At 37.5% G+C, this 26,027-nt stretch overlaps 1 protein-coding gene across 3 annotated transcripts in view; it reads left to right on the top strand.

Moving 5' to 3' along the window:
- Positions 1 to 26,027, top strand: part of CEP162 (centrosomal protein 162) — a 103,404-nt gene that overhangs the window by 70,693 nt on the left and 6,684 nt on the right. For all 3 annotated transcript variants that reach the window (XM_063666374.1, XM_054491867.2, XM_054491869.2), the window contains 4 exons: positions 360 to 572; positions 2,850 to 3,484; positions 6,332 to 6,473; positions 9,242 to 9,340. In XM_063666374.1, coding sequence (XP_063522444.1) covers positions 360 to 572; positions 2,850 to 3,484; positions 6,332 to 6,473; positions 9,242 to 9,340 — 1,089 coding nt within the window. The remainder of the gene's footprint in view (positions 1 to 359; positions 573 to 2,849; positions 3,485 to 6,331; positions 6,474 to 9,241; positions 9,341 to 26,027) is intronic.

Below are 26,027 nucleotides of genomic sequence, written 5' to 3'. Positions count from 1 at the left end.
GTTTTTCTAATTCTGTGAAAAATGACTTTGGTAATTTGATAGGGATTGAATTGAATTTGTAGATTGCTTTAGGCAGTATGGTCATTTTATCTACACTAATCCTTCCAGTCTACGCACGTGGGATGTTTTTCCATTTGTTTGTGTCACGGTTTTCTTTATCAGTGTTTGCAGTTCTCCTGGCAAACATCCTTCACCTTCTTGGTTAAATGTATTCCTAGGTAGTTCTTGATTTGGTCCTCAGTGAGATTGTTATTGGTATATAGAAATGCTACTGATTTCTGTAGATTGTATCCTGAAACTTTACTGAATTTATTTGTGTTAAATCTAAGAGTTTTTTGGTGGAAAATATGTTTTAATAGGTTAAGGAAATGGAAGGGATTCTGAAGAGAAGATATCCCAATTCTTTACCTGCTTTAATATTGGCTGCATCAGCAGCTGGTGATACAGTGGATAAAAATACAGTGGAATTTATGGAGAAAAGGATAAAAAAGCTAGAAGCTGATCTGGAGGGCAAAGATGAAGACGCAAAGAAAAGCCTTCGTACCATGGAACAACAGTTTCAGAAAATGAAGGTAAGTGCTAAGTAGCCTCGGAGATAAAGGTCAGAGATGGACAATGGGGGCAGGCACTTCTTAGGATCTCACTTTAACAAATAGCTATAAACATTCTTTCCCATGAAACCTTTACCACTGGTATCAATAGGTGCAAAAGAAACCAAGTCCATCCTATTTTGGTGTCCTCTTTCAGCAACTTTTCTATTTCTGACAGAGTAATCAAGCACCGGATAATCTTTACATCACCTCTCTCAATATGAGAATTCGTGGAAATTAAGTCATGAAAAAGCAGAATAAAACACACCTGATATGTATTCAGTACAAAAGGAAAAAAGAAATTACCATGTTTGAAAATATTTTCACTGAAATTTATCTAGAGAAGGGTAAGAGAATAAGACAGAAGTATACATTTTAGGAACAGTGGGTAGGGAGCATCTTCCAGAAATGTCTTACTTTCTGAGTTTTCCATTATTTTGTGAAACAGGAGTGAATCAGAAAATACAAGTGCTAGAACAGACCAAGTATGAAACAGGACATATTTAATTTACTTTAAAAAAAATTTTGTAGACAAATAACAGTTATAGATTATTTTAAAAAATTTGTTGAGCACATGTCTGTCAGGAATTCCTGCTAGATACTTTCATAAATATCTCTGTTCATCTTGTATAATCCTTCCAAACACCTGTGAGGAGTAGATATTGTTAACACTGTTTTGCAGATGAGGGAGCTGAGATGTTCTAGGAAGCTCATCTCATTCCCCACATATTTATATCCCAAGAAAAGCAACAAATGAAAGAACATTAGATTCCAGAAACAGTAGAAGGTTGATAACCTGGAAATACAGTGGCCTGTTAATTAAGGTCACATCAAGGAGGTTGGGTTTCTTCTATCTCACCCTCTTTTACAGATAGATAGATAGATAGATAGGTAGCTAGATAGATAGATTAGATAGATAGATAGATTAGATAGATAGATAGATAGATAGATTAGATAGATTAGATAGATAGATTAGATAGATTAGATAGATAGATAGATTAGATAGATAGATAGATGATAGATAGATAGATAGATTAGATAGATAGATAGATAGATAGATAGATAGATAGATAGATACATTGATTAGATAGATAGATAGATAGATAGATACATTGATTAGATAGATAGATATCCCTGATAACATGTCTGGAGTCTAGCAAACAATTAATGATTATAATTATTATTAGTGTTCCACCAACCAAATAAGACTGTCAGGTGTAAACTCCAACCCCCTACTCCACTTTTATGTGTCTAAATCTAAACACCCTAACTTGTTTCTTTTTGCAGTCCCCTGCCCCATCCCACTTCTGCCTTTGCTTACTACTTGCCTCTTCCCCCTTTCATTTCTGATTCCCTGTATGTACCAAACATTCGACCAGCTTTGCATATGCTCTTCCTACTTCCAAAACATCCCTGACTCCACCTAACCCTGAATTAACACTCATCTCTCAAGACCAAACGTATATGTGCTGTCTCTGTGCAGTCTTCCCACCTTCTGTCAAGCCTCCAGACACTTAGGGCAGCCTCGCCTCCTCTGCACTCACTGCACTATGTTCACAGGCCCATTATTGCACTTGTGGGACATTGTAGCTGCTGCCATGTTGCTCTCCTCACCAAGCTGTGAGCTATTTGAAAATAAGAACTGAGTCTTTTTGTTGCTAGAACCTGCATATTGCCTGGCATAAGGTCATAGCTCGGTAAATATCCATTGAATGAATGAGCAAACACTGCTGGTGCCTCCCTCCGTAGGAGAAATTATTTATTTAATTTGCTGAATACTAAACAAAATATTAAAGCTCCAGTATACAAATTCCAGGCCATTTTACTGTCTATGAAATTAATAAATTGATGTTAGAAGGTTGAAAATGTGCTGTTTCCCGAAGACTTCAGTGCCCCCAGTTGCTTTACTGTTTATCCTCAAAGAGTGTGTTGACAGTTTGCATGGAGAAGACTGCATAATAATAGGTTTTATTGTGAGGTTTAAAATAAATTTTGGAGTGTGTAAGAACATATGTAATATTTATGAAGCAACATATCAATTATTAAATTACATAACATATATCAAGAATATATAATGTTATGCCCTGAAAGAATAGGACTTCAATACATTTGACTCACTCAAGAAACAGAATTGTAGACATCAGAATGTATAATGAGTACCTGAATAAAGGATTAGGTGGGACCCAGTAGTGTGCAGGGCTTCAGCAACTAATGAAACGTTTAACAGGTGTTTGGCATTACATGGATTCTTTCCTTCAGATTCAGTATGAACAAAGACTAGAGCAGCAGGAGCAGCTACTTGCCTGCAAATTGAATCAACATGACTCTCCCAGAATTAAAGCACTAGAGAAGGAACTTGATGACATCAAGGAAGCCCATCAGATCACTGTAAGAAAACTTGAAGCCGAAATAGACGTTCTTAAACATCAGAATGCTGAATTAGACGTCAAGAAAAATGATAAAGATGATAAAGATTTTCAGTCTATAGAATTCCAGGTGGAACAGGCTCATGCTAAAGCTAAATTAGTAAGACTCAATGAAGAACTGGCTGCAAAAAAGAGAGAAATACAAGACCTCTCAAAAACTGTGGAGAGGCTTCAGAAAGACAGAAGAATGATACTATCAAATCAGAACTCCAAGGGCAGAGAGGAAATGTCTGCCAAAAGGGCAAAGAAAGATGTTTTGCACTCAAGTAAAGGAAATGCTAACTCCTTCCCTGGAACCCTGGACAGCAAGCTTTACCAACCGCATACTTTCACTGATTCCCATGTTTCAGAAGTTTTACAAGAAAACTACAGATTAAAAAATGAGCTAGAGGGATTAATTTCAGAGAAGAATGAACTGAAGATGAAATCTGAAGCAGCGATGAATCAATTTGAAAACTCCATGAGAAGGTAAAATGTTTATTTATAAATATTTGTAAAAATAAAAAGATAAAAATTGAAAAATTATACGATATATTTCCTCCAGATAATTAGTTTGACCCTGAACTGAATTCATAAGTGAATATTAATAAATTATATTATATTACTGAGCATGTATCTGTTTCAGAATAGGGTCTACTACCTGCTGGTGGCCCAAATTCTGATGTACCTGAACATCTGTGTCAACCCAAATTGTGTCCTTGGGCTCGCCAGTCTTGCCTTTTGGCATGTACCCAAATGGTATTAATAAGCTGACTCATTGGGCTCTTCTAGCAAAGGAATGTCATAGTTTATTATTGCTATAGACAGATTGCTTTCAGAAAACAGTTATTGTTAAAGCTAGTTGGCAGTCTAGAAGGAAAAGGTCCTCTTTTCAAAAATAACTCTTCAAATTGACCTTGTGATCCATCCATTCATGCCTTAAGGAACTTTATACTTATCCATTTCCTTCTCACTATCTCCATTTGCTATCCACTGTCTCTTTCCTCTGAGTCTTTTGACATCCTCAGATCTTTTTTTCACCTGATCAGGTTCCAATCCAATCCTGTCTTTTAGCACCCGTTTTTCACAAATAGCCTTTTCTTTTATTTCTATCTCACTTCCTCTTAAATATGGCTCTCATCATCACCCCTTTTAAACCTGGTCTCAATAATGACCTTTCCCAGTCCAGTGGCATTTTCTTCTTCCTCATTTTCTTCAACAATGTTGACCACACTATTTCTGAAATGGCTTCTTCCCTTAACCTCCGTGGCTTGGCAGCTTTGACCAAAACTCCTTTTCTGTTTCTTTTACTGAATTCTGACCCTTCTTCCTTCTCCATCCCCAAAAATCTGGCTTTCTACCAGCATTCAACTCTTGGTTTTCTGTTTATTCTCTGTTCTTTCTCTGTTGCTAAACTTATCCATTCTTATGGTTTCTATGAACCATGACTTCTAGATTTACTTTTAAAGTCTTGTTCTCTTTGCTGAGTTCAGATGTAAAACCTAGAACTATTTATTGGATTGCTTCTCTTGGAATCACTAATACCTCAAGTTTCCTTTTTACCTGTAAATTAGTTCCCCTTCCCAAGCTCCCCTTCCCTGTCTATATTTATTTTAATTACCAGCCCAGCTTTATCTCTGTTATTTCTTGGGTATAAATGTTTCCCATTTTCCAGTCTTCCTTACTTTAATAAACCAGTGCTGCCATTATACAATTTTCCCACTCCAATCTTCCTTTTTTTTTTAACCTTCCCCAGTCATCTTGCTTAAAAATCATTAATATTCTTTAAATACTCATATACCTGGGTCACTCTGCTCTCTGGTGACTCCCAACTTCCTTAAATATCAAGACTAAATTTCTCTGCCTAGCATCTCAAGTCTCATCACCATTCTAATACTACTCTACTTACCTAATCTGTCACATTTCCTCATGCCTTTTGCTCATTCTTGTTATAAGTACTACCTTCACAAAACATTTCATGGAACTTCCCAGGAAATTGCCTTCTCCTACTCCCAACTCCTACATAACTTACTAATATGTACCAAGAAAGGATTAATCATACACAGCCCTGTAGTTCCTTGAGAACTGGTGTAAGGTTATGCTTCTTTTGCATCCCCACAGCAATGTGCTGTAGGAGCAGAATGAGCATGGGAAACACCCAACAAATGCTTATTGACTGGCAGCCATGGCAGTGAGTGAGTCATGTTGTTACCATATGGCAGTCATATTGCTACCAAATGGAAACCTTGTTTCTTAAGTCCTGAATATTATGACAGTAGCATGAAGCTCTTTAAGAAGAGTCACATTTTTTCCAGGAAAGAATTTAAAATTCAGGTTTTCGTATTAATTTTCCTGTACATCATTTAAAATTTGTTAATATTGTCAATCTGTTTCTTAGATAAGTCTGGGCCTGAGAAGTGAAGAATAAACTTTTCTAGTCCCATATTTAGACTTTTTACTATCATTCAGTTATATGTGCTTTAATTTAGGTTTTTATGCTTTTTCTAGGACCCTAATCACACTGTTTCCATGGAGAAATATTCATATGGTGAAATAAGCAATGGATAAATTTGTCTATAGTTGGGAAGCACCATATTAATATGTAGCAACAGCAGTTTACTAAAATACATGCTTTAAGTTAAATGCTGTTATTTTCAAAGTCTTTCCAATAAGAGAGAAAATGTTTATCTGTAGGAAATATACCAAATCTTTATAATTTTAACCATTTACTGAACTGCCTCTGAATAAATTTTATCACAGAGACAAATGAATAGTCTTTCACACTTATAGTCCAAATTAATTAATTGCATATTACAAGCATAATATGTCCTGAGAATTACCGTAAAGATTGTCTCATTCTCACAACATGCAACTAGCCCCGGAGTCTCATGCATGGGTTGAAAATTGGTTAATGCTGCCTACAAGGCATTGAAGATTCTAAAGGGAACAGCTGTGATTTTCCAAAGAAGCATCTGGGCAAGAAATCTGAGTTTATCTTAAAAGATCAAATGTCAAGTGTTTTGCTTTAAATTCAGACAGTTATTTTGGAACCCTAGATTCCCTCAGAAAGTGTAGCCTCAGGTTGGGGATAAAGTAGAGATATATCACTGTTGCCTCAAGTTTGCCCTTATAAAATTCAGTAAATAGTAGCTCATGGATTGGTCATAAGAACTCATAGGCAGTAATGTATAAAGCACCTAATACAGTGCAGTTAATATTGGTGCCCATTTTCCCTTTGCTTAATTCCCAGGTTTCTTCTACTGTTTTTTGTGCTAACTCTGAATTAGAGGTTGAAGAGCAACATTTATGTGTGGTTTTCTTTCATTTGCTCTGTAGGGTCAAGGAAGATACTGCAGCACACATTGCATCCCTCAAAGCATCTCATCAGAGAGAAATAGAGAAACTCCTTTGCCAAAATGCAGTAGAAAATTCTTCTTCCAAAGTAGCTGAACTAAATCGTAAAATAGCAACTCAAGAGGTAGATGACAAATCTATTTTATCTTTTGACTTGAATAAACTTGTTTTGACTTTAATGAGATTAAAGTTAACATTGTTTTATTTGGAAATGTCTTAACTTTTTCAGCTTGGTGATAGAAATGGGAAACTATTATTGGCTTGATTTCTTTTTTAAAAAAGATAATACTATATATTTAATTTTTTTAAAGAAGATAATACTATATATTTAATTTTTCTACTTTAAAACTACACCATATGAATAAATGTTTTTACAGTTTGTCCCTATACTTCTCAAATAAGTCTTTCTCTAAATTTGTCACAGGTGGTGAGGTATATGTCTAACATGATTAGGACCCTAGTACTTGAACTTGGATGTTGAACCGAGTCCCCAAGTCCCAGCTGACAGTTATCCTTAGGCATTCTTCCTGCCCCATGACCTTTTATTAACAAATAATGATTCAGGTCAATAGACAATCAGGCACTGGAATAAAATAATGAACAGAGAGATACACAGCTCTTGCTCTGATGGAGTATAGTCTTCTAAGAATTATTATAGGGAATGCTGCCAACTCATCAGCATTTCCTCAAGTAAATGTGTCTTCCTTTTTGAATAATAGGTATATCTACTTAGAATATCTATGAGCATTACCATGTGGCCTGTCTTCTGTACTGTTTGTCACTTATTAAAATAGCATTAAAATAGGACTTTTATCTACAATCTACTTTCAAATGGTATATCCAAGAAAAAGGAAAAGGTGGCAAATCAGCCACCTTTTGGGTTATCAAGTTGAAAAATATATGAATGTTTATTGTGTTCATCTTGTCTGTAGGCTTCAATTTTAAGAAAGAAGCTCAGGGAGAAAAACATCAAGAAAGAATTATCTCACCAAGTTTATTTAATACCATCTTAATTAAAAATAAATTCCTCAGTTGGGGAAGTTTGAATATGAACTGGCTATTAGATACTAAGAAATTACTATAAATTTTCTTAGGTATAAAATGTTATGGTTTTGTGAGAAATGCCCTTATTCTAAAGAGATGTATGTTGAAGTGTTTGAAGGTTTTGTTTGTTTGAGACAGTCTCCTTCTGTCACCCAGGCTGTCTCAGCTCACTGCAACCTCTGCCTCCCGGGTTCAAGCGATTCTCCTGTCTCAGCCTTCCAAGTAGCTGGGATTACAGGTGCACACCACCATGCCTGACTAATTTTTATATTTTTGGTAGAGATGGGGTTTCACCATGTTGGCCAGGCTGGTCTCGAACTTCTGACCTCAAGTGATCCACCCACTTTGGCCTCCCAAAGTGGCATTTGAAGTATTTAGGGGCAAAATGTAATGAAGTCTGTAACTTAACTTCAGATCGCTGAGAAAAAAAAAGGACTGTTTGACTACGTTAATGAAAAATACTTAAAGTGCCTTTCAAAAGTAACAATCCATACAGCTTTACAGAGAACCTCTCTGGCCTTATCCTCCATAGGAATAGGGTGTCAGAGGGCAACTGTAAGCATTCTATCAAGTGATTTTGTAGTAAGGAATAGTCTGGAAGAGGTGGGAAAAGTAGTATCATGATGCCATAATGCCGTAAATGTTATTTTCCCAGAGTTATAAATGTAATATTGTAAAATTGAGTTAAAGAGAAATCAGCGTAGTCTGATCATTAAAAGTACAGCATTAGAGATAAGATAAATTTTTCCCAGTTTCTCTTAGTTTCTTGATGGAAGTATCTGTTCATATATTTCAGTTTACCTAAAAATATGAGACTGACATTTATTTCACAGATATTATGAGGCTTATGTTATATTTAAGCCATAGTTCTTAAATAAAAACTATCATACTTAACCACAGAGTATAAAGATAATATTGTCTACCTTTTTCCAAATGTGTAGACTTTATAGCTTTATTTTAAAAGGACTTTTTCTAGTCATGAAAAATGTTCATATTTATTTTCCCCCCTTTTATTGATATATAATGATTTAGATATTTATAGGATACATGTGAGTGTTTGCTACATGCAAAGAATGTGTAATAATCAAGTCAGGGTAATTGGGATTTCTGTCACCTTGAGTGTTCATCATTTTTATGTCTTGGTATCACTTCAAACTCTCTTCTAGTTACCTTGAAATACACATAATATTGTTGCTAAGTACTGTCACCCTGGTCTGCTATTAAACATTAGAACTTATTTCATCTATCTAACTGTATGTTTGTACCCATAACCAACCTCTCTTCATCCTTCCCAACCCCCCACTTCCATCTCTGGTATCTGTTGTTCTATTCTCTGTGTTCATGAGATCAAGTTTTTTAGCTCTCATACATGAGTGAGAACATGCAGTATTTTTCTGTGCCTAGCTTACTTCACTTAACATGATGACCTTCAGTTCCATCTATTTTCCTGCGTATGACATTATTTCCTTCTTATTTAAGGCTGAATTGTATTCCATTGGGTATATGTACCACATTTCTTTTCATCCGTTGATGGGAACTTAGATTGATTCCATATCTTTGCTATTGTGAATAGTGCTGAAATAAACATGCAAGTGCCAGGTGTCCTTTTGATATACAAATTTCTTTTCCTTTGGATAGATACCCAGTAGTCGGATTGCTAGATAATACGGTAATTCTATTTTTAGTTTTTTGAGAAATCTCTATAATTTTTTTCCATAGTAGTTGTGCTAACTTACATTCCCACCAACAGTATGTAAGAGTTCCCTTTTGTGAGTTGGCTTTCTTATATTTTTCAGATAGTATTCAAGGAGGAGCTTTATTAACTCAGCACTTCTAACAATTTCCTAGGTACTTATAAGACATTTCCAAAGTCAAGTTAATGAGCTGCAGAGTAAACAAGAGTCTCTTGTAGTCTCTCAAGTTCGAGAAGAAATTCTACAGAAAGAGGTAAGAAATAGCCAAAATATTGGGCTAAAATAAGTTTTTCTTAGGCATTTCAATCATATTCATATTTATAAATTTTTTACCTAAATGTACATATAGACATAACCTGAAAGTATCACGTGTCAAGAAAATATTAGCAGCGTGCTTATGTAAAATCTGCTTTCCCCAGGTGAAGTTCAGATATTAAGTCATTAAGTTGTCTATCTTTTATTTGCTGTTGAGATTTTGTGGGTAGTGGGGAAAATGGGATGGGAGATGTTTGGGTTTTCTGTTTATTTTCTTCAGGAGACAAAATTGAATAGTGAAGGCCATTTCTGTGTTAAGTACTGTCAGGGAGGAAAAATAATTTTTTCCCCAACCCTCATGAGTTTTTAGTTGAGACAGACCCCATAACAAAAGACAGATTAATAAGAGAAAAACAAGTTTATTAATACGTGCAGCACACAATGCGGGAGAAACCACAACACAAAGTAACTCAAAATGGTGGCTTAGAACTCTCCAAGTTCGTAGCTTTGAAGAGATTTGGATTAGAGATTGTGAGATCAGAGATTGGCAAAGGAAGAGAAAAACATAGATTGGAACAAGTGCAACTGAACAAATTTAAGTACATTGTCCCATATCAAATCATTGTCTTAGTGCTGAGAATAGGTCAATTCAATCAAGCAGTTGTGTCTCATTTCAGGAGATATTGCAGGTGAGCTTTCATCAAAGTTAGGCCTCTATATGATGATTTAATAAGAGGCATTTCTATGGAAACAAAAGAAAAACAAAAGTTAATGGTAGGAGTAGTCTGTATACTAATTTCTGAATCTAAGAGCAGCTAGTCCAGAGTTCTAGATGTTGGGCTCAAAGCATTTTTTACAGTTTGAGTATCTCTAGTTAGAAGACACGCAGCAATAGGCATGAAAATTGTCCATATATTAGCTGTTGTGGTGATTCTCTGCAGTTTATATCAAGTCATTCAGCTTCAGCTTATTAAGATTTCAGGAAAAGGGCAGTTAAATGTTTTAGTGATTCCAAGCCAGGAGGGTAGGAGAAAAATTTGAAATACTAGTTTGGAGAATTATAGACAGAGATCTAGACCAGATTACATGTAAATAACAAAACCCCAGAGATAAAGAACAAGGCTAGAATCTGATATCTCCAAGGGTGTGTTACAGTTTTCTAATGAAGCACAGTATTTTTCTCTCTGCAGTCAGCCTCATTTCTATCAGAGATAATCACAATAAAACCAATTTGTTGGCAAAAATAAGTCTAGTCTCATTAAACTTGGCTTGGTTATTTGCATAAAAAGTGCAACAAGAACAGTGATTAATCATATAGGCTCTTTTATAAGTCTGTTTTGCTGGAACTTTTAATAAGGATTCTCAGATTGGCCCTTTATTGGCCTCTCCAGGCCAGAAACGCATGCCAAAGGCTTGCCATCAGATTTTGCCTCCAATACCAATAGATCCAGGTAAATTCCTTTCTTTTCTAGAGATCCCCCAAATATTGTGAGGCTCCTGGGCTTGCCAGGAAGTGACATTTCTTACTCATCTGTAAGGAAACCTTGTATGTAAGGTACCAAGCCAGTTTTTTCCAAGGGACTTTATTGGCGTCAGAAAGTCAATGTATTTTTTTAAGTTGTCCGATTATATCTGATTGTATGCACATTCTGAAATATGACATTCCAGTCAAAGCCTTGGTAGTATAACTGATGTTTCCAGTTGTGTTACAAAGAGAACAGATTCTTACTGAACTTATGCAAATATTTATATCGCTGTGAAAATAAGAATACTCAACTAATTGTTTCTGGAGAGATAGAGGAAAAAAAGATAAATATTTCAATTCTGTTTACAAAAGTATAATTTACCAAATTGCTCTAAGCTATGGATAGCTTAAGAGAAAAAGTTCTCTTATAGAATATTAAAGAATCGGCAGTGTTTTAAACAGGCAGTCCCTAAAAAGAATTCTTCATCAGTTTACTTAGTCCCATGTAATTAATTCTTGTTCTGCTTGATGTTGGGTTAGCACTTCTATGAACCAATCAATCTTTTCATTAGAATTCTGAAAAATTCTTACCCGGCCAAATGGTATGATCTTGAAGTTATCAGAAGCCTGTACTTGTCAGAGTCCTTTCCATGAATCTTTCTGAAGATAAAACACTTCGTATTTATAGTTGTTTACAAAAGCTCTTAGGAAAGTAACAGAGTAAAACAATTAACTATCTGTGGATGACAAGACTTTAAACTAGCCATGGTTAAACATCTTATAAGAGTTCATTATAATGCACTTGTTATGGAAATTTGGTTATTTTTGTGACAATACAACATTAAGATATTAACTAGCATTATTACTGATAACATCATACCAAGACATACCAGATTTTTAGGAATTGTATACAACTTCTGGAACATTTGTTAATAACATATCCATACAAAAATAACTCAAAGAAGATTAAACATTGTCTTTATTTGACAATGATTCCCATACAATTTATTATGTCAAATAAGCCTAATTACTTTGACATCTCTATTTGTAAAAAGAGAAAGAACATTCTTTTGAGATTTTCCAGGGACCTCTGGAACATCCTAAAGCTAGTTTGAGGTCAAAATAATTTATAATTTGATTTGGGGAAGTTGTCAAAAATGTCAAAAAGTTTAAAACATTTGATTAAATAGGATCACAGGTCATTATGAAACAATACTTAGTTATCCAAAGTGATTATTAAAAGATTCTAAAGACAAATACATAGTGAGAAGACTCAGTTTTCCTAAGTAATCAAAGAACTGATAGAGACCATAGGAAACACAGGAAGTTATTTTACTAAAACACAAAATCTTTGCTTTCTACATAAATTAACTTAAAGGTAAAGAAAATCTTTTATAATCTCTTATCAAGAGCAGACCGATGCTCCAAGAAAGCTTTGTTGTTTTAAGAGAGAAAACCAGTTTCTAGTTTTGTCCACTGTACTTTTGACATTAAGGCTCATTTTTAAAACTCTTATAATAAACATATTCTGTTTTAGACAGCTTGGACACACAAGATATTCATGCATTCTCACTTTCTCTCTCCTTCTCCAAGCTTTCTATGTTCATTCATTTTTTTGTTCTTCATTCTCCTTTTTCATTCTAAAACAGTCTGTCATTCTACTTTAGTACAGATTTAATTATTCTTTTTCCTTTAACAAAAACACATCTTCATTTCTCATAACTTTGCTTACCAAAACTACATCTTATTTTCCTTGTATATTTTGCATACAAAGTTGTTTCCCTTATCTTTAGTAGTTTTAAATATATGTATATTAGAACTTTTAATCCTTAGTAACATTAATTTCTTATGAAAACTACAAAGCAGCCATGACCTGTCATATACTAACATTTTGTAGATTAACATCATTTCATCACTTCTAGAAGCATATTTTTAGAGTTTTCTTAATGTGACAATAAAAACGGGTGATTTGTTTCTCTGTAAAAATTAAGAAGCCAAGGTAGATAAGATTATGTTCAGCAACATGAGTCTATGAAACATAAGTTAATGTTTCAGTATATTTGGAAATGATCTAGATATTCAATGAATATTTATTATTTAACTTAGCAAAACCCCAAGGATATAAGTTATACCAAAGAGATTTGGGTAACTAATTTTTTTTTTTTACAAACATAAAACATAGTAATTATTAAAGACTTTATAAATTTTATCTCACTAATATTTACTTGATGTACTTGTTATTAACAATTATGCTTGGATTGCTTATGAAAATTCATGAGCCATTAAACAGCTAGTCATCATCTTATTTTCCTGTTAACTATTTTTACAACACATGCACGTTAGGCAAGCAGCACAAGAACTCAAAAGTTAAATACATGTTTTTCTTTTCCTGCTGTGCTTAATATACATGGAATAATGGATACTGTACTCCAACTTGCACGTTTGATTTGGGGATGAACTCCTAGGTCTTTAATTTTAAATATCTAGCAGAGATATTTATTTGATTCGTAAACCCAGGTAGCATAAGGGTTGTATGTCTGCATTATACTTACTGTTGACAACTCTGAAGGCATGCCTATTTTTATTAAATCAATAATGTTAAACTAATCATATCCCACATTTACCTGAGACACATGAACTTGAAAAGTATTTGGGTTAGTTTCTATACTTCTGAGAGTTTTTGGAATTCTTAATTTATGTAAGTGCTTCTTTTTCTGTAAGCCAATTAAATAGTGCTCTTTTATGAATTACTTTTGACAATACCGTCCAAAGGTAGAAAAAAAAGTATACATATATACATACACACATACACATAGATGTACATAAACATAGACAGATGCAGAGATCATATAGCTTTCATTTTAAAGTTTTAGCCATGAGACGGCACAATAATATAAAACTCGCTAATTTATAAAAGAATAGTTGAATGCAAATTGTGTATTTGGCAGATGGAATAAATTAAGGTTACCTGTTTAGATGGCCAAACTTTTTACTGGTATTTCTGAGGAAGACTTAAAATTTTTCATTTGCCCTTTGTAGGTAATCTCATGGAGGGTATGGACGAAATTTGGGGTAAAGGAGTTTTTATAGCAGTGTGTTTAAAAAAACAAAAACAAACTCTTCTCCCTCTGGGCCGCCTTTTTTTTTAGTCTCAAATGTTTGTGGGGGTTCTTTTAGTTAACTCCTTGAATGTTTAAATTTCAAAGACATGGTGAGATTCACATCTCTGAGGGACTGAGAAAGGACGGAAGTTTTCTCCAAGAAGGAGTTTTAGGGCATATTTTTCTATTATGGAAGATCCAGGGTATTTTTTTTTAAGTTTTTCTTTTCCTTGAGCACAGGACAGTCTTAAGGAATATTTTAGTATTGGGGACCCAAAATATAAGAAGGCCTGGAGCTGATGGAGTTGATGATAGAGCTCTGGAAAGTGGGTAGAGTATAGGTACAGCAAAGCCAGCCTGGCTGCCAGTTCCCTGAGACAGTGTTCTGTTTATTTCCTGGTTGGCAGTATTTACACAAGTAACCTATACACCCTGGCCCTGGATATCAGGCTGGAGTACTTTCTGTAAATCTTTCAGAGGAAGGCAAGTTAGTAGGCAGCTGGGCATTTAAAAGATTTCCTGGGGAAGTTGGAGGAGTTTTAGGATTAAAGGAATTTGTTCAGAGGATGAGACTGGATTTTGAGGAAAGAAGTTTAAGTCAGGGACCCAGAGATCGGAAGATCTTCTGGTAGATCAACATCAGGCAATTGGGAGTAAAGGAGATATAGGTAGATGAGGAGGACTTTATAGCAGGTGTGGATGTTAACGTTGGTCTTAAGTCTAATCTGACTTTTGTTTATATTTTTCTTTTTTAGACTAGACCTGACACTCTTTTATGCCCTCTTTTAAATTTTATTTTACCATAAGTACCAGTAAGACATTTGTTTTGAATGAATGCTCCCTTTAAAATTGAAAAAAAAAATCATTTTTTGATATAAAAGCTCAAATCTTTAAAGGTATACCCATTTTAATGTGATTCTAGACCAGGGGTCCCCAACCCTGGGCCACAAACCAGTACCAGTCCATGACCTGTTAGGAACCGGGCCTCTCAGCAGATGAGCAGGGGGCGAGTGAGCATTACTGCCTGAGCTCCCCCTCCTGTCAGATCAGTGGCGGCATTAGATTCTCATAGGAGCGTGAACCGGATTGTGAAATGCACATGCAAGTGATCTAGGTTGTGGGCTTATATAAGAGAATCTAATGATAAGTGTGATGAGCTTGAATCATCCCAAAACCATCCTCCCTCTTTCCGTGGAAGAATTGTCTTCCAGAAAACCAGTCCCTGGTACCAAAAAGGCTGGGAACTGCTCCTCTAGACCAATAACCCTTTTTTATGGTTTAAAACAAGTCAGCCAGGCAAGGTGACTCACACCTGTAAATCCTAGCATTTTGGGAGACTGAGGTGAGAGGATCTCCCAAGGCCAGGAGTTTGAAACCAGCCTGGGCAATATGGCAAGACATCATCTCTACAAAAAATACAAAAATTAGCTTGTGCAAGTAACATGTGCTTGTAGTCCCAGCTACGCAAGAGGTAGAGGTGAGAGGATTGGTTAAGCCCAGGAGTTCAAGGCTTCAGTGAGCTGATTGTGCCACTGTACCCCAGCCTGGGTGACAGACCAAGATCCTGTCTCTACGAAAAACAAACAAAAAAACAACCAAGTAGCCTTTTGTAGCTTAACCATGGTTGCCGGAGGCTTCCTCAAAAAGTCTGCAAAAGATCAAATCTCCCTCGATATCCAAAGTTTCTCCCAAAGATAGCCTAAGAAAACAAAGACCTTCATTGCTCTGCAGACAGAATAGTTGTGTGAAAATGGTGTTTTAAGCCTCCCACAGAGACACCTCCAGTCACAGGCCTGCTAATCTGTGACACCACACAGGCACTACTGGGATAGGACTCTCCCAGTATCAACCAAACAACAAAGTTTGAAACGCCAAAGGCTCCTTATGGACTGGCGTCGCTTATTAAGACAAACTCCCCTGAGCTGCATCAGACAAAGAGAACACCACTTGTCACTTGTGTCTTGGGTTCCCACCCTGTTCATCTGGCTGCCTGACACAAGCCAACGCTTGTGCCCCCCTACCTGGCAGAGACCAGAGACCAGTGTTCTCAGTGGTCATAAAAGCCAAACTCTCAGGACATAAAACAAGACAAAAGGTGAACCTCATCCTTTCTTTTTCTTATTGGGGACCCACAGCAAGGTTTGTCTAAACAGACACCAGTCTGGTGAGAACCGTGAACACACCAGTCTGGTGAGAACCGTGAACTCACCAGCCTGAGAGGGTGGCTGGAACAACAGGCTTATATGACCTATGTCTGTGTTCTATCCTATGATTCTCCTCCTTACAACAAATGATGCAAAAGACAATGGAAAACAATGACCTTTTCAAGGAGGCTAAAAATAATAACCAATTATTATTTTTAATAATTGGTTTTGGTAGCCAAAACCAAACCCACAAGAGTCACAAATTCAAAGAATTTTACAAATTTTTTTCTCCTACCAATCTGAATATGGAAAAGAAGGACCAGGAAAAATTTCACCTTCCTTTCTTGACTGGCTGCTATAGACAGGTATCTAGGAGAGCTGAGTTTGGTAAGAATTCTTACCTTTTACCAGCTTCTGCCAGTTTTGCTAGGATTTCATCTGCAGGTTCCAGAGTGGATGGGATATCCCAGAAAGTTCATCTGCATTGCCAAAAACTGTCAGGAAGGAAAAATTTTCTTTCTCAACCCATGAGAGTTCCTGTTGGGACAGGCCACTGTAGCAAAACATAGATGAACAAGAGAAAAACAAATTTTTTAATGTGTGCAGCACACATCAGAGGAGAAACCTCAACGAAAAGTAACTCAAAACAGTGGCTTAGAACTCTGGCTTACAAACCATCATCTTCAACAAAGAACAATCAATTTGTAGGTAAAGAAAGGACAGAGGAAAGCCATTTTGGGCTACAAAGGTGGGAAACTGTGGGAATGTAAATATATGGTAGGAAACTCATGGAGTACTGCAGATTCCTCCGGTGCCATCTCTGGGCTGATAAGCATCTAGAGCCCTCTTCACTAAAGGAAAATTTATTTCCTACTTTTAGGCAGAAAAAGAGAAGGATAGAGAGCTTTTCTTCCATTTGATTCTAAGATCCATTTGATTCTAAAAAGTATGAAAACCCAGGAAAGCTGCACATCCTATTCTTTGATGCATATATATCATTTATTGTTATTGAAGGATTTAAGTCCCACAGGCAAAATATAGAGCCAATTGTATTATGAAAAGATCAATGTAAAAACATTCTACAATTATGCAAGTGTCAGTTTTTTAAATCTTGTTCTAGTAGTTGAAAGGTAGTTCAGCATTGCACATTCTTTTCAGTGTTTAAGATGTACATAAAATTTTGTTAACATAAGCACTAAGTTTACAGAACCTCAGAACTGAAGTAAAGTTTTTAGGAAAAGCAATAAAAGAAAGTATATGTACCTGTTTGCAAGATAAAGAATGAAGTCAGTTTTAGTTAACTTAATTGTTGTTAATTTAGCAATACAATGGTAAGACAGTTCTTACTTTAAGAATATCTAAAATACTTGAAAATAGAAAAGACACAGCACATGATTTTTAAGCCTAACTACTAGAAAGCTAAGCACTCAGTGTCCTGAGTAAAGGTAATGACACCTTGCCTTTTAATTGGAATACCTACCTTTTAATATGGAGTTTATTTATAATGGCTGTATTCTGTGTAATATTCTATATAATAGCTGTTTTGACAAGACTAGTTTGAGGACTCTCCTGACATCCTGTGTACTATGAGGCATTTCCTCTCAGGCTGGTGGAAATATGAACTATTCCCACCTCTGTGTGAGCTCCAGGAAATGCTCAGGCTATTTCCACTGGCTTCAAAACTGCCTCCAGGCAATAAACTGGACAACTCTAGAGCTCACCTTATTTCCCTTCTCCCAGAAATCACAGTCTGTAGTGCTGTTATCCAGAGCCTGAAAACAGTTGTTTCAAATATTTTGTGCTGTTTTCTAGTTGTTTAAAGGAGGAGTCTCCCCTTGACTCCACATGAGCACAAGTGAAAGTACACTATACATTGCCACAGATGAAAGCACACTATACATTTTAAACCATTGGTGAACTTTTGATTGCTTATGTGTTTTTAACATTTTATAGGCCATGAGATAACTGAGCAATGATTTATAAGTTTTCAGCATAAAGCAAAGATGATTCCCACTTAGTATATTAATTATAGAAATCTGAAAGGATGTTTCTAAACTCTTCATTATGTTTCATGCCTTTATTACCTAAAATATTTTCAAGCACATCTTTTAAAATTATGTCTGCTGCAATAGGGTGAAAATCTTACTAAGCATCTAGCACCTCTTCCGTTGATGCTAACTCAGGCATGTATTTTTCAAATCCTTGGTTATTTTTAAGACTCTAGAGTTAATCTTTTGTATTTTAATATTCATCATAGATTTTTCAATCTATTATTCCACTTCTAATTGACTGCAAAAATCTTCAGTTCATTTGTTTCTTCACACCCTGCAGTTGTAGAGAAAAGACATGAATCTTTACTCATGATCCCTACAGATAACTAAGGATTGATGCTATTATTGCTTATTTTCATATTTTTCCTATTATTAGGATATGCATTTTATTGATTATAGATTTTTTCATTTGTGGGATTTTGTTTTTTAATCTGCATATTTTATAAAAGATATAGAGAATATTTAAGACTTACCTCTAATAAGACCCCAGGGACTATTGTGGCCCACTCATAAGAATTATCAAAATTCTTACTGTAATTTGTCCCAAATATTCTACAGCTAGCTGCTGCTGTTTTGTGAATGGATAGTGGAAAGATCATAGGGTTTATAAGATCTGGGTTTAAATTCTTGACTCACCGTTGTAAGGCTCGCTAGCATGTTCAAGTAAACATTTAGAGTCAAACAACCACCATAAGGCCGCACTTGGCATGCTGGATACAGGCCAGGAAACAGCAGGCTAGCAAGCCAGCATGACGCATTTCTCTTCAGTGCAAGTCATTCTCACAGCAGTTCATATAGTTGTCCAGGAGCTATCCGAGTGACAACACAGGTGCAAGGAAATAAGACTCATACCACCTGCCAGGTATGAGTCTTACTCCCTTGCTAGCTTAGATGCCCCATGCTCCACAAGAACCGATATCTCTTATACTAATCCTTGTGTGGTGGCTCCCACAAGAACATGCTCAGTTACAAGAGTCAGCATGCTCAGGAGAGCCCAAAACTGTCTTCCTATGAAGTATTTCAGTTCATACAAAGTCCCCCAAGCCTAGGTGCCTGGTGTGCGGCCAATGGCCATTCTTTATCAAGGGGAGAACAGACACAGAAAAATGACTGAACCCAAGGTCAGTTTCTCATGCAGAAGAAAAAAGTTATCTTACATAGCCACTTCTAGTGTCTTTAAACTCTCTCAGCCTCAGTTTTTACAGCTATCAAGTTAAATAAGACCTTCATAGCATTTTTTATTCATTGATTTAATAAATACTTAGTGAGCAGGTGTCAGTCCCTGTTATATGCTTCTTAAGATATAGCAGTGAAACATCTGGAGTCCTTGCTGTCAAGGAACATTCTAACCAGTGGGACAGAAAAATAATCAAACAGATACATATAGTCTATAATGTCTCCCGCTAACTGCCTTTGCTTCAGAACTGTGTCACATGCTGCTGCGGTTTGAATGTCCCTGCCAAAATTTATGTTTAAATTTAGTTGATGTTAAAGTAGGAATAGGTTAGTTATCACAGGAGTGGGCTCATGATGAAAGAATAAGTTCAGTGGTTCTCATTCCCTCTCTGTCTCATCACCTGCCTGCCCTTCTGTCATGGGTTAGTGCAGCAAAAGGCCCTTCCCAGATGCCAGTGCCATGCATTTGGACTGTCCAGATGCTGAACTGTGAGCCAAATAAATGTCTGTGGTATTTGGTTATACCAGCAGAAAACAGACTAAGACATGTGCCCACCTGTAAACCAATCACTGCCAAGAAAAACTGGACAGCTATAACTGATCAGTTGTTTTTGTCCAGTAGTTGTCCAGTAAACTGACAGTAAAACTGATCAGAATTTACCCCAGCATCACATGAACACCTGAACAATATCAAGGCCTTGTCAGCAAAGAAAGCAGGAATGGCTGCTTAAGACACAGTGCCCAGTATCTCCTTCGGTGCTAGCCTAATTAGAATCTAAACCCTCTAGATTAAGTAAGTACTCACAATTCCTCTAGCAAAGTGACCAGGAAGACTTATGCCAATAGTTACAAAGCACAAAGGCACATGACATGATTGAAAAGTACACAGATACAGTGTACCAGGCTCATTTTTTTGTTGTGTTTTTGAGACAGTCTTACTGTTGTCGCCCAGGCTGGAATGCAGTGGCACAATCTCCACTCACAGCAACCTCTGCCTCCCTCATTCAAGTGATTCTTATGTCTCAGCCTCCCGAGTAGCTGGGATTACAGGATTGTGCCACCACACCCAGCTAATTTTTGTGTTTTTAGTAGAGACGGAGTTTCACCATGTCGGCCAGGCTGGTCTGGAACCCCTGACCTCAAGTGATCCACCCGTCTCAGCCTCCCAAAGTGCTGGGATTACAGGTGTGAACCACCACGACCGGCCCAGGCTTATTTAAAGTAATAAAAATAGGAATAATTTTGTGGTTCAGTTTAAATTGAGATGTGTAGTTTCTAAGATTATCTACTTACCAACAAGTAAGAGAACAAAGACAAATGTCTTCTCTGGGAAGCAGTCTCTGGGCTATGCACAGATTGTTTGAACTCTAGCACCTGAGCCACCTCCTGCCAGCAGTCAGTGATATCTGTCTTCTCCAGTAAGAAAGCATCTTCACTCACCTTTAAGTGATATCATCTGGGTGAATCACTCTTTTTTACTTTAGTAAAGTAATAAAAAGATAACAGAGTTTTATTCATTAAAGAATATATGCTTTTATGCTTTTTATTGGTGCTATTTCTGTCCTTAGTTGAGCATGGATTCAATATGCAATGTGTTTTTATACTATTAATACATAATAATTAGTATTAGCAATTAGAAGGTATAAAATCACTATAATCCCACTACCTAGTTATATTTTGCTCTATATCCTTCCAGATTTTTTTCTATTCATAAATAGAGAAATACAAATATTGTGGATATGGTTCTCATGTGTACACATGCAAATACATGTTTGTTCATGTATGTATGCATGTGTATGATTTTCAAAGCATTTTTAACCTAACAGTATATATGTGTGTATATGCGTGTGTGTGTGTGTATATATGATCTTTTCATGACAGTATATATCTTTATTGGCACTTCTATTATACCATTTCAAAATAGAGGCATTATAATATAATTATTTATCAAAAGTTTAATCTGTGAGGGGGAGGCTGACAAGATGGTCAAATAGGAACAGCTGTATTCTACAGCTCTCAGTGAGATCAACACAGAAGGAAGGTGATTTCTACATTTCCAACTGAGGTAACTGCCTCATCTCATTGGAACTGGTTAGACAGTGGGTGCAACCCACAGAGGGTGAGCCAAGGCAGGGTGAGGTGTTGCCTCATCTGGGAAGTGCAAGGGGTCGGGGAACTCCCTCCCCTAGCCAAGGGAAGCCGTGAGGGACTGTGCCATGAGGAACGGTGCACTCCAGCCCAGATACTACGTTTTTCCCAAGGTCTTTGCAATGCACACACCAAAAGATTCACTTGGGTGCCTACACCACCAGGGCCCTGGGTTTCAAGCTAGCTGCAGGAGTGTTTTTTTCATACTGCAGTGGCGCCTGGAATGCCAGCAAGACACGCCTGGAAAGGGGGTTGAAGCCAGGGAGCCAAGTGGACTAGCTCAGCAGATCCCACCCCCACAGAGCCCAGCAAGCTAAGATCCACTGGCTTGAAATTCTCGCTGCCAGCATAGCTGTCTGAAGTGACCTGGGACACTCAAGCTTGGTGGGGGGAGTGGCGTCCACCATTACTGAGGCTTGAGTAAGCGGTTTTCCCCTCACAGCGTAAACAAAGCCTACAGGAAATTCAAACTAGGCGGAGCCCACTGCAGCTTGGTAAAGCCGCTGTAGCCGGAATGCCACTCTAGATTCCTCCTCTCTGGGCAGGGCATCACTTAAAGGCAGCAGCCCCAGTCAGGGTCTTATAGAAAAAACCCCCACCTGAAATGCAAGATGGCCAAATAGGAACAGCTCCAGTCTACAGCTCCCAGCGTGAGCGACTCAGAAGATGGGTGATTTCTGAACTTCCAACTGATCTCACTGGGGCCTGTTGGACAGTGGGTGCAGCCCAAGGAGTGTGAGCTGAAGCAGGGTGGGGCATCACCTCACCCGGGAAGTGCAAGGGGTCTGGGAATTCCCTTTCCTAGCCAAGGGAAGCCGTAACAGATGGTACCTGGAAAATTGGGACACTCCCACCCTAATACTGTGCTTTTCCAATGGTCTTAGCAAACAGCACACCAGGACATTATATCCTGTGCCTGGCTCGGAGGGTCCCATGCCCACAGAGCCTTGCTCACTGCTAGCACAGCAGTCCAAGATTGAACTGCAAGGCAGCAGCGAGGCTGGGGGAGGGGCATCTGCCGTTGATGAGGCTTGAGTAGGTAAACAAAGTGGCCCAGAAGCTCAAACTGGGTGGAGCCCACCACGGCTCAAGGAGGCCGGCCTGCCTGCCTCTATAGACTCCACCTCTGGGAGCAGGGAATAACTGAACAAAAGGCAGCAAAAACTTCTGCAGAATTAAACGTCCCTATCTGACAGCTTTGAAGAGAGCAGTGGTTCTCCCAGCATGGAGTTTGAGATCTGAGAATGGACAGACTGCCTCCTCAAGTGGGTCTCTGACCCTCGAGTAGCCTAACTGGGAGACACCTCCCAATAGGGGCAGACTGACACCTCATACAGCCGGGTGCCCCTCTGAGACGAACCTCCCAGAGGAAGGATCAGGCAGCAACATTTGCTGTTCTGCAATATTTGCTGTTCTGCAGCCTCTGCTGGTGATACCCAGGCAAACAGGGTCTGGAGTGGACCTCAAGCAAACTCCCAACAGACCTGCAGCTCAGGGTCCTGGCAGTTAGAAGGAAAACTAACAAACATAAAGGACATACACACCAAAACCCCATATCTAGGTCACCATCATCAAAGACCAAAGGTAGATAAAACCACAAAGATGGGGAGAAAACAGAGCAGAAAAGCTGAAAATTCCAAAAATCAGAGTGCCTCTTCTCCTCCAAAGGAACGCAGCTCCTTGCCAGCAATGGAATAAAGCTGGACGGAGAATGACTTTGACGAGTTGACAGAAGTAGGCCTCAGAAGATCAGTAATAACAAACTTCTCCGAGCTAAAGGAGGATGTTTGAAACCATCACAAAGGAGCTAAAAACCTTGAAAAAAGAGTAGACGAATGGCTACCTAAAATAAACAGCATAGAGAAGACCTTAAATCACCTGATGGAGCTGAAAACCATGGCACGAGAACTACGTGACGCATGCACAAGCTTCAGTAGCCAATTCGATCAAGTGGAAGAAAGGGTATCAGTGATTGAAGATCAAATTAATGAAATGAAGTGAGAAGAGAAGTTTAGAGAAAAAAGAGTAAAGAAATGAACAAAGCCTCCAAGAAATGTGGGACTATGTGAAAATACCAAATCTACATCTGATTGGTGTACCTGAAAGTGATGGGGAGAATGGAACCAAGTTGGAAAACACTCTTCAGGATATTATCCAGGAGAACTTCCCCAACCTAGCAAGGCAGAACAACATTCAAATTCAGGAAATACAGAGAACACCACAAAGATACTCCTAAAAGAGCAACTCCCAGACACATAATTGTCAGATTCTCCAAAGTTGAAATGAAGGAAAAAATGTTAAAGGCAGCCAGAATGAAAGGTCAGCCTTACCCACAAAGGGAAGCCCATCAGACTAACAGCAGATCTCTCAGCAGAAACTTACAAGCCAGAAGAGAGTGGGGGCCAATATTCAACATTCTTAAAGAAAAGAATTTTCAACCCAGAATTTCATATCCAGCCAAACTAAGCTTCATAAGTGAAGGAGAAATAAAATCCTTTACAGACAAGCAAGTGCTGAGAGATTTTGTCACCACCAGGCGTGCCTGACAAGAGCTCCTGAAGGAAGCACTAAACATGGAAAGGAACAACTGGTACCAGCCACTGCAAAAACATGCCAAATTGTAAAGACCATCAGTGCTAGGAAGAAACTGCACCAACTAACAAGCAAAATAACCAGCTAACATCACAATGACAGAATCAAATTCACATATAACAATATTAACCTTAAATGTAAATAAGCTAAATGTTCCAATTAAAAGACACAGACTGGCAAACTGGATAAAGAGTCAAAACCCATCAGTGTGCTGTATTCAGGAAACCCATCTCATGTGGAGACACACATAGGCTCAAAATAAAGGGATGGAGGAAGATCTACCAAGGAAATGGAAAACAAAGAAAAGGCAGGGGTTGCAATCCTAGTCTCTGATAAAAAAGACTTTAAACCAACAAAGATAAAAAGAGACAAAGAAGGCCATTACATAATGGTAAAGGGGTCAATTCAACAAGAAGAGCTAACTGTCCTAAATATATATGCACCCAATACATGAGCACCCAGATTCATAAAGCAAGTCCTTAGAGACCTACAAAGAGACTTAGACTCCCACACAATAATAATGGGAGACTTTAACACCCCACTGTCAACATTAGACAGATCAACGAGACAGAAAGTTAACAAGGATATTCAGGACTTGAACTCAGCTCCACACCAAGCAGACCTAATAAACATCTACAGAACTCTCCACCCCAAATCAACAGAATTCTTCTCAGCACCACATCGCACTTGTTTTAAAACTGACCACATAATTGGAAGTAAAACACTCCTCAGCAAATGCAAAAGAATGGAAATCATAACAAACAGTCTCTCAGACCACAGTGCAATCAAATTGGAACTCAGGATTTAAAAACTCACTCAAAACCGCTCAACTACATGGAAACTGAACAACTGCTCCTGAAGGACTACTGGGTAAATAATGAAATGAAGGCAGAAATAAATACGCTTTCTGAAACCAATGAGAACAAAGACATGACGTACCAGAATCTCTGCGACACATTTAAAGCAGTGTGTAGAGGGAAATTTATAGCACTAAATGCCCACAGGAGAAAGCAAGAAAGATCTAAAATCAACACCCTAACATCACAATTAAAAGAACTAGAGAAGCAAGAGCAAACAAATTCAAAAGCTAGCAGAAGACAAGAAATAACTAAGATCAGAGCAGAACTAAAGGAGATAGAGACACAAGAAACCTTTCAAAAAAAATCAGTGAATTCAGGAGCTGGTTTTTTGAAAAGATCAACAAAATAGACCACTAGCCAAATTAATAAAGAAGAAAAGAGAGAAGAATAAAATAGACACAATAAAAAATGATAAAGGGGATATCACCACCGATCCCACAGAAATACAAACTACCATCAGAGAATACTATAAACACCTCTATGCAAATAAACTAGAAAATCTAGAAGAAATGGAAAAATTCCTGACACATAACACCCTCCCAAGTCTAAACCAGGAAGAAGTCGAATCCCTGAATAGACCAATAACAAGTTCTGAAATTGAGGGAGTAATTAATAGCCTACCAACCAAAAAAAGTCCAGGACTGGATGGATGCACAGCCGAATTCTACCAGAGGTACAGAGAGGAGCTGGTACCAATCCTTTTGAAACTATTCCACACAATAGAAAAAGAGGGACTCCTCCCTGACTCATTTTATGAGGCCAGCATCATCCTGATACCAAAACCTGGCAGAAACACAACGAAAAAAGAAAATTTCAGGCCAATATCCCTGATGAACATCAATGCAAAAATCCTCAATAAAATACTGGCAATCCAAATCCAGCAGCACATCAAAAAGCTTATCCACCATGATGAAGTCATCTTCATCCCTGAGATGCAAGTCTGGTTCACCATATGCAAATCAATAAACATAATCCATCACATAAAACCAAGGACAAAAACCACATGATTATAGATGCAGAAGAGGCCTTCAACAAAATTCAACAGCCCTTCATGCTAAAAACTCTCAACAGACTAGGTATTGATGGAACATATCACAAAATAATAGCTATTGATGACAAACCCACAGCCAATATCATACTGAATGGGC

Source organism: Pongo pygmaeus, chromosome 5, assembly GCF_028885625.2.
Source record: "Pongo pygmaeus isolate AG05252 chromosome 5, NHGRI_mPonPyg2-v2.0_pri, whole genome shotgun sequence".
NCBI classification, from domain to species: domain Eukaryota; kingdom Metazoa; phylum Chordata; class Mammalia; order Primates; family Hominidae; genus Pongo; species Pongo pygmaeus.
The sequence above is the reverse complement of the archived record's forward strand: the minus strand, read 5'-3'. Positions and strand labels throughout refer to the sequence as shown.